This window comes from Ambystoma mexicanum, chromosome 3p, assembly GCF_040938575.1.
Source record: "Ambystoma mexicanum isolate Mex_15411 chromosome 3p, UKY_AmexF1_1, whole genome shotgun sequence".
Classification (NCBI taxonomy): domain Eukaryota; kingdom Metazoa; phylum Chordata; class Amphibia; order Caudata; family Ambystomatidae; genus Ambystoma; species Ambystoma mexicanum.
Window position 1 is genome coordinate 800,413,386 of NC_090925.1, and position 17,224 is coordinate 800,430,609.

At 47.1% G+C, this 17,224-nt stretch overlaps 1 protein-coding gene across 3 annotated transcripts in view; it reads right to left on the reverse strand.

The window, feature by feature from the left end:
* GSS (glutathione synthetase) overlaps positions 1 to 17,224 on the reverse strand; it is a 912,719-nt gene that overhangs the window by 190,346 nt on the left and 705,149 nt on the right. For all 3 annotated transcript variants that reach the window (XM_069651814.1, XM_069651815.1, XM_069651816.1), the window contains exon 8: positions 6,430 to 6,507. In XM_069651814.1, the coding sequence (XP_069507915.1) occupies positions 6,430 to 6,507 (78 nt within the window). The remainder of the gene's footprint in view (positions 1 to 6,429; positions 6,508 to 17,224) is intronic.

The following is a 17,224-nucleotide window of genomic DNA, read 5'->3' on the forward strand; positions in this document are numbered from 1 at the left end:
GGTCCAGCCACATCAAGAAGTCGACGCTTTCCAGTTGGCCGAGCATGTGTTGCAACATGACCATTCTGAACTTTTGAGACTTGAGGTACTTGTTCAGACGTCATAGGTCTAGAATGGGCCTCCAGCCCCTCGTCTTCTTTCTGACCAAAAAGTATTTGCAATAGACTTTGGAACCCCAGAATCACTGGGGGACTAGCTCTCTCGCCCCTTTTCGCAGCATGGCCCATACCTCCTCCAAGAGCTGAGGGATGTGCTGCTTCTATCAGGCCACTGGAAGGATCTGCAGACAACTGTGCTGAAACTCCAGGGAATTTCCTTGGGCGAGAGCGTCCAGCACCCATCAGTCGGTGGTGATCTTTTCCCACTCGCTGACTAACCTAGTCAGCCGGCCTCCCACCGGGGTGCATGGGTAGGGGCCGATGTCCTGGACGGTTCAGGCTAGCTTTGGCGTCGGAATCCTGCGGGGGACACTGTCCTCCGCCACCATAGGCCTGGGAACAGCCTCTGTAGGCTTCCTGAGCAGTAGATCTGCAAGGCTGATGGTATGAGGTTAAGCCTTTTGAAGACCTGCTTGACTTTCCGCTGGAGGAGTGAAAAGAACAGTGCTGCTGGAGGGTGCCCAAGGAACGGGGCCGTCTCTGTATCCGCCTTGATGCCCTTTAGTGACTCGTCGATAACCTTCCCAAAAAGGTTATCTCTGTCGAAAGGCCTTCGCTTGGCCCTCCTGGTGGAAATTCATGGCCTTCACCCAGCCTTGGCGACCAAGGCAGAAACTGTTCCCCATCTGCCGGACGCCTCTATCGGCAATGTCCAGCCCCACTGTGATGGCATGATCCGACGCTACCTCCCCTTCCTAGAAGAGAGCGATGGCTTCCATCTTCTTGACTCCAAAATCATACTCCGCTTGTACCACAGCTCCCGGTCGTACCTGGCTAGGATCACCAGTGCGTTGGCCACCTGGATGGTACATCCGTGGTGTCCATCACCTTTCTTCCCATGGCGTCCATCATCTTCTCCTCGCTGTCCAGAGGAACTGAAGACGAGGACGGGTTAGCCGACCAGTTTCCTCACGGCCGCGGAAACCACCAAATCTGGATATGGTTGCGACCATGCAGATTTCGGCACCCATTACTTCTACTCCAGCCTATCCCGTATGGCCGGAGCCGCGCAAGGGTTCTTCAAGAGGGCCAGGCCCTCCTACCACACGTTGTCTAAAAGGGTACCGCCATGATTGTCTTCCTCTTGGCCTCGCGCCTCTGGTACAAGAAACCCTCCATCTTGATTTCTTTGGGCACAAGCTGGAACAGCTCGGAGGCTCCGGTGAGCATGGAATGGAACGATCCCACCTCATCCGGTGGGGACTCACTAGGCTGCGGAGACCTGGCGCCCACTGATATCGTAGTCAGTTGTCGTGGCCGTATCCGTCCCCATGTCTGGGTCCGCTGGTGGAGAAAGGGGTGGATTTGGAGGCTGAAATGGGGGCATCAGATGACGCTTCCTCTTAACTGGCAGCTGATTGGGGGGACCATTGGGACCGGGCCTTGTGGCATCCTCCTCGGCTCTTGCAGCATCACACTGCCACTTGGCTTCAAAGTCACGAGACCCATGAAAAAGACTGTGGCTGCCTTTGCCTCCACCTACTTTCCTCCTCCCACTCCTGCAGCTGACTCCCACCGTGACACAGCCCTCACTAACGTCAACCTCTCTATCTCCAACACTCTTGCCCCTGCCATGAGGGTCCGACTAAAGCCTTCCAAAAAGTGTAACTCTTGGTACGACTCCGATCTGGCTGCCCTTTTACGCAAATGTAGGGCAGCTGAGCAGAAATGGAACTCATCGGGCGGACCATCTGACAAACTGGCCTGCAGCCTCCTTCAAAGGCAATATCGACTTTGCAACTGATCCAAGAATAGTGTCTTTATTCAAGCCTGCATCTACGCAGCATCAAACAACAAGGCCAAACTTTTCCAAGTCTGCAAGGAACTGGCCAATCCTGCAGCAGGCTCTTCTGTCACATCCCACCCAGGACCTTTGCTCGGCCCTGGTGGCACACTTCATCACAAAAACCCAAGACATCCTCTCCTCCCTCTATTCTACTCCACAGCATACACCAACGCCGCAGCCTCCCATGGCCCCCCGCCTCTTATTCTCCCCCCTCTCTTTGCCATCACACCTGATAAGGTCACCAGTCAAGTGTGCTCTATGAAGGCCGCCTCCAAACAGGTGGACCCCTGTCCCTCTAAAACCATTAACCATTAAGGACAATATTGACTCCCTTGCCCCAGCATTGGCATTTCTCTGGAGTTTTCCCAACTGCCCTTAAGTACTCCCTTGTGCACCCCCCTTGTGAAACCCTCTGCCGACCCCTCCATTAAAACCAACTACCGCCCTATCTCCATCACTCCTTTCTTGAGCAAACTCCTGGAGAAGTTCCCATCACTCAGCTGACCCTCCACACTGAATCGATTGGCTGCTTCCATGACCATCAGTCTAGCTTTAGAGCATCCAGAGGCACAGAAACTGCTCTTCTGAAAACCCGTGAAGACCTTCTCTCAAATCTTGACACCAACACTCCCCTCTGTACTCATTCTCCTTGACCTCTCCTGCCTTTTCACATGGTTAACCACAAGATCCTGATCGCATGTCTCTGACACCTTGGGAATCACAGGCCAGGCTCTGGCGTGATTAATCTCCTTTCTCTCCAACAGGCGCGGACGGACCGGTACCCTGCGATTCAAGAATCGCTAGCATCTGCTTCCCGAAGGAAGCCCATTCCTCCAGTGTCGCTTGCATGGAGGGATAAGCGACCCGCCGACAAACGGAGTCCTCGGAAGAGGACGGGGAAGGCGACCGATGCCGGCGCTTCCGGGAATGCCTCGAAGAGGCGGAGGAGTGGCGAGACCGACTCCTGGAAGGAGACCCACTGGACTTCCGATGATGATGCGGAGAGTCGCCCCTCGAGTCATCCGTCGAAAGCCCCGCAGACCTCGACTTCTGGGGCTTAGACACCCGACCTACCGACAGCTTCTTCTTGCGTTCCTGCAAGGCCTTTGCCGTGAGCGACTGGCAGTCGACACAGTCGTCCGTATTGTGGGCCTCCCCGAGGCACCAGAGGCAGGCGTCGTGCGAGTCTGTGACCGACATCTTGAACCCACAGTCCCCGCATTTCTTGAAGCCCGGACGCGGGGTTGAAGATGAAGTAGACATCGCCACGAACAGGTCTTCACAAAAAAAACTAACCGGTTCAACGAACCGAGAAGAAAACAGCAAACTCCAAAGAGTCGAGGCATACCGAGATTCACGAAGCGAACACGTTCGCAGAAAAAACGGAACTGAGGCTATGGTTGTCGTGCGTCCTACTTATCACATCGGGTGACGTCAGCCAACGGAGGAGGTCCTCGGGGACGGCGCATCGACGTCATCGACGCAGGACGCAGACGCCGAAGATTTTCCAAAGCAGCACAGCTGTGGACATTACCTGTCATAGATATGGAATACGTCGGAGGACCCAATCCCCTCGAAATAGAGTTTGTAAGTGAAAGTGAAACTGTTTTTCTTTTACCAAAGATTCACAGCCTGATGACGGGGAATATTCATGAGCATTTGAATCCATCCCAGACCCCATGCTTGAGAAGTTTTAGAACCAAACCTTTTCAATGCAGAAACATGTGATCTTCTCATCACTAGATGGGCACCCACACCATTCTAAAGGCAGAGGCTTGATTTTCCAAAGCAGCACAGCTGTGGACATTACCTGTCATAGATATGGAATACGTCGGAGGACCCAATCCCCTCGAAATAGAGTTTGTAAGTGAAAGTGAAACTGTTTTTCTTTTACCAAAGATTCACAGCCTGATGACGGGGAATATTCATGAGCATTTGAATCCATCCCAGACCCCATGCTTGAGAAGTTTTAGAACCAAACCTTTTCAATGCAGAAACATGTGATCTTCTCATCACTAGATGGGCACCCACACCATTCTAAAGGCAGAGGCTTATTGACAGACTACTAAAAGGTATAGAGGTAAGGATCATTCACATGAACAGTCAACTCGGCTCACCACGATCACAGCCACCGGCCTTACCCCTTTTATTGAAACTCTGTCCTCCCAACCTGATAATTGATTGTTTCCAACCTCACCCATGGAAGATAGCTTGTGTTGTGAGAGTTGCAAAACGGCTAGGGGATTAGCAACAACCAGGGAGCAGAAGAGGGTGGAAAGTTTTAAAAAAAAGGGAGGTAGGGGAGACTGGCTGTTGACTATTGCTAGGATTGGAGACTAGGAGGGAGGTAGATTTGTGGCGGAGAACATAGCAGCTGAGAAAAGGTTCAGGGGGAAGAAAATAGGTAAAGAACAAGGTGATGGGGTGAAATATGCACCATGATCCAAAAAGCTTGTATATGCAACTCACACACAGTGGCAGCTATCTTCCATCATGTGAAACAGCACCCAACAGATTGGTTAAATAGTGAAGGCAGTCAGGGCACCCGACTGACGAACCTTTACATACTGTATGGAAGTAGGTAGCACAGCTTCAGCGTTCAGATAGAACCGGGGTCTGAAACCTTCGGCTCACCTAATGTTTTGGACTATAATAGCCATCTGCCTTATCCAGCAAAGTCAATGAAGTGGGCTCATGGGAGTTGTAGTGCAAAATATCTGGAGAGCCAAAGGTTGAAGAGCCTGGAGCAAGGAGAACGACAACTGCAGGTAACAGTGGTGAACTGAACAATTAAAGTGTCAATAGGGTGAACGTATGTTTTATCCAATATCTTTCGGTCACTTCCTTGCTTGATCTAAATCTGAAAGATCTGTTGAAGTGTATGTATGCCATGGAGCTGAATGTGGCTAAATACAAAGGCACCAGAGCAGTTTCCCAAGGGATTACCCTTCACGGTCTCTCCTGTTGGCAACAGCGGATTCTGCTTATTGAGTCCTTGCATATACTAGTGCATTTACCTTTTACAAGTAACAATACATTGGATTGGTTTCACCCTTGTAGCAGTTCCCATGATCTCAAACTTGTTTCAGACTACAATAACACAAAGGTGACATGACTAATGTAATGGATGTAATAGAATGCCTAAAGCCTGCACCAATCGTACTATCTATGGAATCGAGACCAACAAGGAGGTTCATTGATGGACAAGAAAGTGGATCAAAAGTCACTTGTGTACATTCCATCTAACTTTTTGTACCATTTAGGATTTCAGATCCTTTCAGCAGGAACACATCAATTTGTTTTCGATTTATTTATTTTTATTCATGTATTCATATTGCACCAGAGGCTGCAGGCATCAGGGCGTGACAATACAGAAAACATACCAGTATACAGTGCAACAAAACATACAATACATAAAGTCCATACAGAAGAACAGTAGAGACAAAGCAGTAGTGATCAAGTTTTACAAATGTACCACATCCACTACCAATTTCATGTCTGATGATGCTTTGCAAAGGCCCACACAAAGGGCAAATACGAAGGCAAGTTACTTCTGCCACAACCCTCCAATATACAGTCTTTATCTTTCTGGAAACTCTTTATATTTCTGGGAACACCCCTGGTCAATCCTAATCCTTTTAATCATTTTAAGATCAGACATTCTCACTACACCCGGACCAGTCTTCTGGCGCAGCCATGCAAGGACCTTATTCCTCAGGGCGTCTGTTGGTTCCAAACCGAAGGTCTCCACATTAGAAATAATAAAATTCCTGTGATCCATTATGCTTTTAACAGTTGTTTTTACCAGGGGAGTGTGGGGGGAGAGGGTGGTCATATCTAAAGACACCAGTAATGTGGGCATTTTCCTGGCTTTGGCTCTGGTGGTGGCCATAATGAGGATAAAAGCAGGGCCACAAAATTCGACCCACTCCTTCAGAGAAGGGGTATAATATTGTCATGCAAAGACTGCCTCAACCACACCTCGCACTTTGCTCGAGGTGCAAACAGCCCAGCCTGAAACCGGCAACAATTTGGTCAAAATCAGTATAAACTTGCCGATTATTGTTTCGGTTGTGGGAGTGCACCGCTGCCATTGCCATTTCCAACAGACACCGAGATAATTCCCACTACACCTCACTGCATGCTGCGCGGCATCCAGTTTGATGTTCAGAGAGGCCGGAGGAGGTTGAAAAAAAGCTCTGCGGGTTAGAGGAAAGGACCCACAGACCCGGGGAAGAATGTCCGTCCACCGTTCTAGCCATCAAGCCACACCCAAAGAGGACCACTTGCAACAAGCTCACATTTTTCATACGGCAGGCATGTATACATGATTTATTTACACAAACCTGAAAGAAAGGTTTATCAAACAAGCACACAAACCCAGAAAATACAAGTCCACTATTTTTACTGTGGTATTAAAAATGTACTGAGAATGTATTATTTTATAGTGTTAAACTGTAGCAAACACACACATGACATACTTACATATATAGGCTTCTATCCTGATCCAATAATGCTCTTTCAGACACGTCTTTAAGCTTCCTCCGAATAACTCTGATATTTCTTTAAAAGAAGAGATACCCAAATGTAATTGTTTTCTTTTGTCATTTAAAATCTTCATTTTCATAATTCATATTTAGGCTGACCACCAGACAATTAAACGTGATGAGTACAAAAGGCAGTCTCCTGAACTGGTTCCGATAGTGGACTGAAACCGGCAGCCACCTCTCAGGGGATAGTGGCAAACTACCACCATTTATGGGCCTAACATGGTTCCAGACCTTGCCTCAAAACAACTGTAAACCAGCTAACAGCGCCATGCCAAATGGAGAAACCTAGCATAGCCCCTAGAGTAGTGCAAGTCAGTGTCAGTATTTATCCTATGAGATGGTATGTGTATTCATACAATTTTCCCAGTAATGTCAGTGAATTCCATATGCATGCCTGAGGAAATGAGTAGCAAGGCTGTATTAGGAGGTGTTAGAAGGTATTATGAGGTATTTTCTGAATTCCTCTAGAGATGGGTTGAGAAAGACCAACATGATTTTGCAGGGTTTCCACAAAGTTAGAACAAACTCACTGGTAAAAAAATAGACTGAGCAATAAGGCTTCACTCTTAGGAAAAAAGGAGACAGGTGTAAGGCACTGGTCTCACCCCCAAACAGAGCAACTTAACGTGTATGTGGGTTAAACACACAATACAGCTTTAAAAATGTGAATGTAAAAACAAAAAGCAAAGGTTTGAAAATGTATACAAATGTCTTAAAAGTTCGACTCAAGTCCCTTGAGGAACACAGAGTTCAAAGGGAAGCAATGTTTTAAGTTACTTAAAGGGGATTGAAACAGAGTTCGAAATATTTCCATTAACAGCATGGCAGCCAAAAGGTAGGCTGTGGATAGGAAAGTATAAACGTATAGGTCTCTACGGCAAGTCAAGGGCAGCCACACAGCTGGGGCATCAGGACTACGGAACAGAATTTTCTCAGTCCAAGGTTTCACCATCCAGAGTGGAGGGATGGCTCTAAACAAAGGACTTTTGTGCAACGCAAGAATGTGAAGGGGTTGTTGTACAGTGCTCCATGGTTACATGGAATGTTTGTAGGTGACTGGCATGTGCTGACTGCATTGCAACGTGGATTGTTGTGAAAGGACTTCTAGTGAAGCCAGTTATATTGCGCTGAGGGAGCTGGCGTGCCCAGGGAGCTGGGGGTCGCTCAGAAGGATCTTGTTAGAGAATAAAGCTTTGTATAACCTTACCTGGCTACACCTTTATCATTACCTCCACGGCTTTTGAAAGGGGCATACAGAGGAGCATCACATGCCCAACTGAAGATGACCAGCAACTCAGGGTAGGTCCAAGGAGCTGTGGAAGCCTACTTGCAATACTGGCTGCTATGGAGGTCATACAGGGGCCATCAGTGCAAAGGTAGGTTCTTCTGATGGAATTGGGTCCTTGCAGCAATTTAGATATACAGTGATAAGATTCACAGTTCCACGTAATGATAGAGCAAGACCCTCATGATTTTATCTATATGCAAGGCACCAACGCATAATTTGTAAAACAAAGAAATTACAAAAATGGGAGCCATGGCCCAATTATTTTCGAGCATGCCTGTAGTACTGCGGGACAGGCAGCTCCCCACCACTGTTGCCACTACTCACAGGTCCTTCCCACATTGTAAACATATTCGGGGTTAAAGCTACAACTTGCACCAGTTCATTGGGGTTGATGGATGGACTGACTACAGCATGTAAACGATTTACAAATACCAATCAACATATTAGTGCTTCTTTAAACATTGCTTACATTTTGCTAAGATTCTATAGGTGGCAAGTGAAACTTATTAACCATCTAGCCACAGAAAATAGGGAAAAGTGTTTTCCTTCTATGGTAAATTGATAGAGAAATAAAGGCAAAATCATTTCTGAACTGCTTAATGTTCCTGTCAAACACTGCAGCAAGAGCATCTTGGGTAGGTTGGCACCCAATGCAAGTACTGCTGGACAACAGCCTTGCACCTGCATTGATGCTGTTGGCGGTCCGGTGGCCTAATGGGATAAAGAGGGAGGGTAGGCTAAAGTTGTGGACAGGAAACATGAAGGTGTGGGTTGTTCAGGTTAGGTCAGAGGAGGAGGAGGGAACAGTGGACAGGATTATGGATGCAGTTTTAAGAAATGTTTCAGGGAGAAAGTGGTACTGTTTTGTAATGGCTGTCAGAGTAGTAGTGGAACAGTAAGTAGTAGTGTTAGAGTAAGAAGTGAGTGGAAGGTAAATGAGGGAGTGAAAGGCGGGTGATAGTAGAAGGTGGGATGGAGTAGTAGTACTGTGGAGAGAGGAAAGTAGAAGTAGTAGTGTGGAAAGGGAGAACATTCAGCGCGTGGAGGTGGAGAGCAGTAGTGTGGCGAGGGCAGAGTAGCAGGAGAGAGCAGGAAAGAGTAAGATGGGAGGGTGGAGGTAGATTATAGAAGGAGGGAAACACATTGGAGGGGCAGAGGAGGAAGACATAGGGAGAGAGCGGAGAGAAGGTGGGTGGCGTCAGGGAGAGGGTAGTAGGTGGAGGAAGGAAGAGAGTGACAGAGATAAATGATACATTACTCACCGTAATGACTAACGTACTCCTAGTCCATAGTCTCCTTTCCTCCATACTGCATGGGCGTCCCTTGCTAGAGACGGGAAGACAGAAACCTTTTTTCACCAGAAAAAGAAAATCGACTTCCCCTTTAAATTTAGAGGCGCGGGGGCGCAGCCATGGGAGCATGCGCTCTACTGACTCCGCCCACTGGCACCACTCAGTCCCCATTGACGCATCGTCAATATTACCATTGCCAAAAGACACCAGTTTTATGTGTGGGGGGGATGGTGGTACATATGGAGGAAAGGGGACTATGGACTAGGAGTATGTTAGTAAATACGGTGAGTAACTTATAATTACTCCTACGTCCCGTCCCCTTTCCTCCATACTGCATGGGTGATTACAACTGAATGTAACCCCAGGGTGGAGGTGACCCTCGTAAGAAAACAAGTTCCTTAATACTGACTGTCCGAAAGCCGCTTCTGACCTAGAGCCGGCACCCAAACAGTAGTGCTTGCAGAAGGCCGAAGGAGTGGCTCACTTGGCTGCCCTGCTGATGACCTGCCACGGAACGTGCGCCTGGAACGCGACTGCCGTGGGCTTGGCTCCGATAGCCTGGTCATGCATGTTTGCCGGAAGTAGTTTGTGCTTCCCTTCCCATCCCTGAGTGAGCGAGGTGTGCAGAGAAGGATAGCACATCGTCCAACGTGCAAGTAATCGGATCAACTTCCTTTGACTCCGCCCAGTGGCAAAACCTAGTCCATTTGCTTTGTACTGGCTCCTAGTAGCATCGCTCCTAGCGCCCTGTATGAAGTCTAGGTTAGCCTGTGACAGACATAGATGCTTTAGTGTGACCTGCTCAGGAACCACGCTGCAAGGGCTACCTTCTGTGGGGCAGAGTGGATGACCCTGACTCCCCGTTGCGATAGAAGATGAGCTGGGTCCAGTGGAAGGTGAATCAGAGGTTGGTCCGGGAGGCTGAGCGGCTCTGAGACCCATGGTCATGCAGGCCACCACAGAGCTATCAGAATGATGCCGAGGTGACACCCTTATCTTGCAGATCACCCTGTAGACCAGGGAAGTGGGAGGAACTGCATATGCGTTGATGCTGTTCCATTGTAACTAAGGCGTCGCCCAGGGAGCCGAGGCCCTGTCCCTGCCAGGACACAAACTGAGGGCACTTCGTGTTGTACCAGGTGGCGAAAAGATCCACCTGGTGATGCCCACCATCAGTTGAAGATCCCCTGGAGGATCTGATCGTTCAATTGCCATTCGTAATTGTCTGCACGCAATCTGCTGAGTCTGTCCGCCTCCAGGTTGGACTCCCCCGGGAGGTGGATTGCGCTCAAGTGAATGTTGTTCTCCAGAGCCCACTCCCAACGGCTGACTGCGAGGCTGCATACGGGAGGAGACCGGGTGCCACCCTGATTGTTGAAGTAATACATTCTGGTGGAATGGTATAATGGGGTACACCTTTACCTGGTCAAACCACAGCATTTTTGACGCGATTTTTTGCAAGGGGGATATTTTTACAGCGATTCTATCACTGCATACTCAGGAGGCTGCGAAGTGCAGCTGCAATCTTCTCATTTTCAGCTTTGTGTAAGGCACTGCCAGTAAGAATGGAGCCATGAACCCCATTCGGCACAGCCTACCAATCTGCACCTCAATGCCAAGTACAGGCAACTGCAGGGGGATCCACTCTTGCTGTCGGCACACCCTCAGCCACACTCTTGGGTGATTGCTACGGCCTCACTCTACTCCAAGCCTCAGTCGTCCTCGGCTACCTCATCTTCGGCGCTTCTAGGCAAGGAAGAGAAGATCTTGGAGGCGTACGAAAAAAAGTTTATTCCAACACCTCATTGCACCTTCTGCAGTCTAATGCAGACGCCAAACTTGCAGCCATTAACCAGAGGTTTTCACGTGAAAAAGCCAACTTCTTCCAGAACTTCCTGGTGCACAGTTGGACACGCTTCAAGGCGGGGCTGGCAGAAGCTAAAATGGTGGCCCATGACATCATGGAGTCCACCATTGCACATATAGACACCTCAGGCCGTGCCATCTGCATTGCCACAGACATGAGAAGGATGGCCGGTTACGGGTGATCAAGTTCAACCTGCGCCGGTGGAAACGGCCCGTTCCCCTCAACGCGGACATGAGGACTGAGGAGTGGTGGTGGAGTCAGGGGAGCGCATGCTCCCAAGGCTGTGTGCCTCTAAATTTATAGGGGAAGAAGATTTGTTCTGGTGAAAAAGGTTCCGTTTCCCGTCCCTAGCGAGGGACGCCCATGCAGTATGGAGGAAAGGGGATGTAGGCGTAAGGGAGCAGAACATCAGGGTGGGAAAGGAAGAAGACAGAGTTGGGCACGAGTGCCTGGAAGGCACCACTACGTCCCCTAGAGCTAACTGGGGCATAGAGTAGGTCACAACTAGGAAGTCTCTGCAGAGGTTAAATAGATAAGGCACTTGCCTTTAGGCCCTCACAGCCTAAACTGAAGGAGTTAATAATCAGTAGATCCTAAGCTGTGAACCAAGGACACCTGGGTCAGAGATGGACTTGCTATATCTAGACGAGAGAAGGAGGGACGGCCCTTCGAGCCAACTTGGTAAAATCAATAAAAACCTTTGAAGTCGCTTTCGTTGGTGTGTTATTAGGGCCATCTGTGGCAAAAGGCAGAGGATGAGCAGCAAGCTACAGGCAATGCAAGCAGGACAAGAAGACTCAGCAGAGTCGCAGCTGAGACTTTGCTGCTTGACTCATCAGGTGCTATGAGAGTCTTTTCCCCATTGCTGTTGGCGTTGGAGGAGCCAGCTTTTCAAAAAGCCTTTCTGGTGCAAGGAGCGCACAGCGGAGTCGCAGCTGAGTCTTAGCTGTCTTCGCTGGCTGACGGCTGTCATCCCTCGTAAAATACGTTAGCACAAAGATCAAACTCGATGCGAGCAGAACAAGTGGATTGACGTGCTAACTAGTCTACCACAGTCATCTCAGAGGAGCTACAGCGATGTTCCACGCCTTTTTGACGTGTACTATAGTGTGAACTGAACTTCCTGCCAACCCGAGCTTTGTGGGTTGATTGCCGGCCCACACTGCACTGTGGGAACAACACAATGCAACTTCACCTAGTAAAGTTGTGTGAACACGAGCCACGGGTCGCGTGAGGTGCAGAACGAAGATGGCGTCCCCAGCCTCTTCGACAGGATCGAACGTGGAATGCTGGTCCTCTTACGAGGAGAATAATCCTGCAACACCGGCGACTGCTGAATCCATGGTCGGTAATGAAAGCTGGATCTCTCACACCGAAGGTAAGAAAACCTGTCACACAATCGAAATTCCACGCAAATGACGGAAATAACTTTAATGTCTCGAATTCATGTGTTGCTGCTAGTTCTCACTCACCGTCCCCACAGGTGACCGACATAGATAACCTAGCGGCAACCTTGAATACTAACTCAGATGCTGCATTAACTCGGACGAGCCTCACTACGATTGATCAAAATGAATTAGTAACATTGGAAGGTCTTGGTCCGGCTCCAGAGGTTTCCTCTGACATCATTTCTTCTGACATAACTTCTAACTCACTGCCCCCTCCTAGTGGTGAAGACCTTCATTCAGCTGAGTTCTATACCCCCTTTGACATAACGGATAATGAAATATTAGACATCACTGTTCTGTCAAAAAGACCCGAGAGGCAAACTTTCAACTGCTCAAATGAAGCGATGCACGAGATCAGTGGAATTAACTCAAATGACCTACCTGCCAAGGTACCAATAGGTCACGAAATCAGTAAACTCCAGGGCACTAATAAACCACCTGTAATCCAGGATGTAGTGCCTGAAGTAACATAAATGGCTGCTCCTCCAGTACTCGAACCTATTAGATCTCAAAATATCGAACAATATGACAAAACCAAAAGAGTACCGGATAATTCTGCCAATGACTTGAATGCTGCACTCTCACTAAGGGACACAAGTAGGACGGAAGAAGTTTCAAGGACAAGAGCGGAATGAAGGGAATCAATCTCTATGCCCGATGAAGACGTGAACTTTGATGTTGCAGCTCGTGAAGCAAGATTGGCAGAGCGTTTAAAAGCTGATTACCTGATGGTTAAGGAAAAAATATGTGCAAGCTTTTCTAATTTTGCACAGATTAGCGACAAACGAATATCCAATTTCTCAGACTCGGCCGAAAATTACAATGGTGACTCAATGCCGTGGCCTAAGAGTCAAGTACCATTACAAGGTGTAAGAAGCTCCTCATCACTTGAAAAATCAGGATGTGTAGAAGCAGGAGTCCCTGCTCAAAGACTACAAACTGACAAACAGAACTCAGGAAGACGTCAAAACAAAGAAAACACATCAACAAGTGGGCTAGACCACTCGCTTGACTCTGGCCACAAGACAAACTTATCAACTGCTGCTGCTATACAAATCCATAATAATGTTCTGGCTGCTACATCACTAGCACTCATACCCTTTTTTAAACTGTACGAGTTGTTGAATGAGGCTTCCAGAGACCAGGCAGCAATGTTACAGAATCTTACTACCAAAATAACGAAAATGGAAAGCTTCACTGGATTTCTTTAAAATCAGCTGGAACGCGAAGCTGAGCTAACCTTGTGTTGGCAACAGAGACTTAGTGAGCTGAGCTAACCTTGTGTTGGCAACAGAGACTTAGTGAGCTGGCTGCTAGAGATCAAGCATCTAAAAACGATCTCACTGAAGTCCTATTGGAAGCTGTTAAATGGATGAGACATACTGAGCGTGAGAAACCAGTTCAAATGTGCTGTAAAAGGACTGTTCCCCCTAAAATAACAACTGCAAGAGCAACTTTGAATGATCCGTCAAAAAAGCAATCTAAGGACTACATCAAAGCATCGGAAGGGAACCAAGTAAAACAATCTTCCCAAACACCTGTTTCTATTGGAACCACTACTGAACAGGTAGTTATAGCGACCGATGCCCACGATCATCAATCTCCACGAGCAAACGATCTAAATCCGAGCCAGCCCAGTGCAATTGATGGTGAAACATCAAATATGGACCCTGTGCCAAAAAAAGATACAAACATCAACGAGCTTTCAGGACCCAAATCAACAGATGTTAACATGAAAAAGACAACAGTCTTTTCGGCATTTTCTCGGCAGAAAAACAAACAAGTGAAGAGCTGGAGAATACACACAGTGTTTCTCGGGAGCAGAAGAAACCAAAACTAAAAAATAACCCAGCGAAGAGAATATGCCCAAACGTGAGAAAGTTCATACGAAATTTGTTGACCCCACCAAGACCAGGCCTCTTTACTAGGCCCTTAAGAAAGAGTGGTGAGTCTGTAACCAATGAAAATTCAAAAAGTGAAACATCATCGAAACTTGAGTAAACATCTGTGAGATGAGTCGGAGGATAAAGACCCAAATTCATCATCAATCTCGGTAAATCTATGTGACCTATCAACATATTCGATTGAAGACGACACGGATTGCGAAGGCGTCACCTCGAGTCAGGGCAGCAAGCCTTGGGTGCTGAACCAAAGTCACCTGTCAAAACAATCCTGACTAATAGTCAACCGAAGAAAATCTTGGGGTTTGCTCTAAAATAGGCTGCAGAAGGAAATGGCTCGAACGGGCCTTTGAAGACACATGAGCAAACAAAACTGAATCCAAAGCGAACAATAAGCCAACGGAAGAAACAAGCTTTTTCCAGTGATAAGGATATGAAAAACACAAAGGGAAGCTGTTCAACAAACCACAGAAAATTGAATCTTCAAAACATACAAACAGATGACAAGGAAATAAATCTAAACCGTGGAAACGTTATGAGACTATTCAAGTGTATTCCGGCCTTACGGACTATTGAATCCGAGGATATCAAGATTGTTGAATATGCAACTGGGAAGCGTTCTGATCAAGTCTTACTTCACATAAAATCCCAAGCAGTTAAGAAAACAATTCTCGAGGCTACTGATGAATTACTGTTCTTTGGGTTCGAGATCACCACCGAACCCCACGACCGAAACTCAGAAGAGACCGATTCATGTGTGTTGGGGAACAGAGAGGCAGTAACTAACGAAGAAAGGCACGAATATCTTAGAAGTATGACTTGTCAACCCTCGAATCCAAGAAAAACTCAAGGATCAAATGCCTGGGACAGAAACCCCGGCGATGATTATTGTCAACAAATACAACCATGAAATACCGTAGCCAAGGAACGCTGTGTGTTAATTTCATGGAACAAAAGGGGCTTTCAGCATCTATTTAACGACTTCGCAGTGAGCCTAGAAAACAACTTCGCGATTTATCTACAAGAGACATGCCTCAGGGAGACGCCAATGAAAGATGGTTATTCCATGTATTTAAACGCTGCAAGAAAAAATGACTTGGGTCGGCCATACTCTGGGTTACTAACAATGATAAACATGAACAACTGGTGGTCAGTCCTTGAGTCAAAAAATCCTAATTTGTTTTTGCAGGGAACCATATTGGAGTCAAGGGAACCCCATTTTGATGAGCATTCCCATTTGTTGCTGCTAAACTGTTACTGGAACCCTGACATGATTGTCGCCGAAGAGTTCATCAAATCAGTCACTACCATGATTGACGAATATACGGAAATGTATACAAATCTATTGATAATAGTGTGTGGAGACTTGAACTGCTCTTGGTTCAGGGAAAAACAGAAGATGAAAATCAACATCACAATGATGTGGAATGATCTTTCTCCTCGAGGACAAAGATGGAATTCTGCCCTACAATGCCGCAACTGTTCAATGCTAAATGGCAATGTCAAGGGCGACGTCCCACCAAACTTCACTTTGAGCAAAGAACAAAATCAAAAAATCTTAGATTATATCTGGGCTTCAAACAATCTATCCAACAAAATAGAGCTCTGGGTGCTTTACGAGAACAAAAGCGAACATAATGTGTTGAGACTCTCTTTGCTTATGAATGAGAAAAACCTTCGAAGTTCAGCTCTATTATGAGCCAGTAACAGTAAATTCTGGCGGCAACCGATTACGAATTCAAGACCATAAAATACAAGAACTAAACGATAAACTCTTCGACGAACAAAATCATGACATCAATTACGCTCCTCTGCTATTACAATATTTGGTGAAAATGTCACGCTCAGGAGTTGAAGGACAAAGCATGCCATAATTCGAGACCCAAAAAGAGGTGAACATATGCTGGAACTTATTGTGAAACACAAGTGAAGAGAGGTTTGGGCAATATTGAACAAGGAGACTTCAAAATGTAATCCCTGAATTGTAAATCAAATCTCAGCTGCCGAATGGGAATCCTACTTTGGGGTAGTATATAGAAAACCAAAGAGACTGGAGTCTGCCAGAACAACCATTTGTAACAAGTCCTGGAATGTACAAGAATCTGAAGAGGACATCTATGACGCCATCAAGTACTTCAAAAATTTACGGGCTCCTGGTCCGGACGGTGTCATTAATGTGATGCTAAAACAGAATAAGTAGAGCTGGACAGTGTTCATCAAAGCCTTATTTAAAAAGATCGCAGCCCTTAAAGCTGTCCCGAGTTCCTGGTTAAAGGATGTGATTGTCCCAATCTTCAAGAGGGGCAGTCGGGCAGAGCCGTCTAACTATTGCCCGATTGCACTTGTGGACACTATTGGGAAGGTCTTTGCAGCGTTCCTACAACAGAAGTTAGCACATTGGGCAGTTACTGCGAGAATCTGTGACGATCGGCAAACTGGGTCCACTAAAGGAGTTGGGACCGAGGTGAACCTTTTGATACTAAACATACTCAAACTTGACGCGATGAAGGGAAATAAACTATTCCTGGCATTTGTCGATATGAGACAGGCGTTTGACAGTATTAATCGAGACTTGTTGTGGCAGAAGCTTTCTCGATGGGAATGTCCAGACGACTTGTTGGCTCCTGTGCGTGCCCTACACACAGATACCTCAATTCGTGTTCGGGTGAACAATGAGGGAGAACTATCAAACGAGATAAGAACTGGAAAAGAAGTAAAGAAGGGGTGTGCTCTAGCAGCACAGCTGTTTAAACTATTTATAGCCGACATACCTGCCGCTCTGGACCAAGCACAGTGTTTCCCTCCACAAATAAATAACCAACCGATGAGCTGTATAACCTATGCTGATGACCTGGTACTATTAGATTGTACTCATATAGGTCTTCAGTGCCTTCTAAACAAGTTGCATCATTATCTACTACAAAATGATCTTGA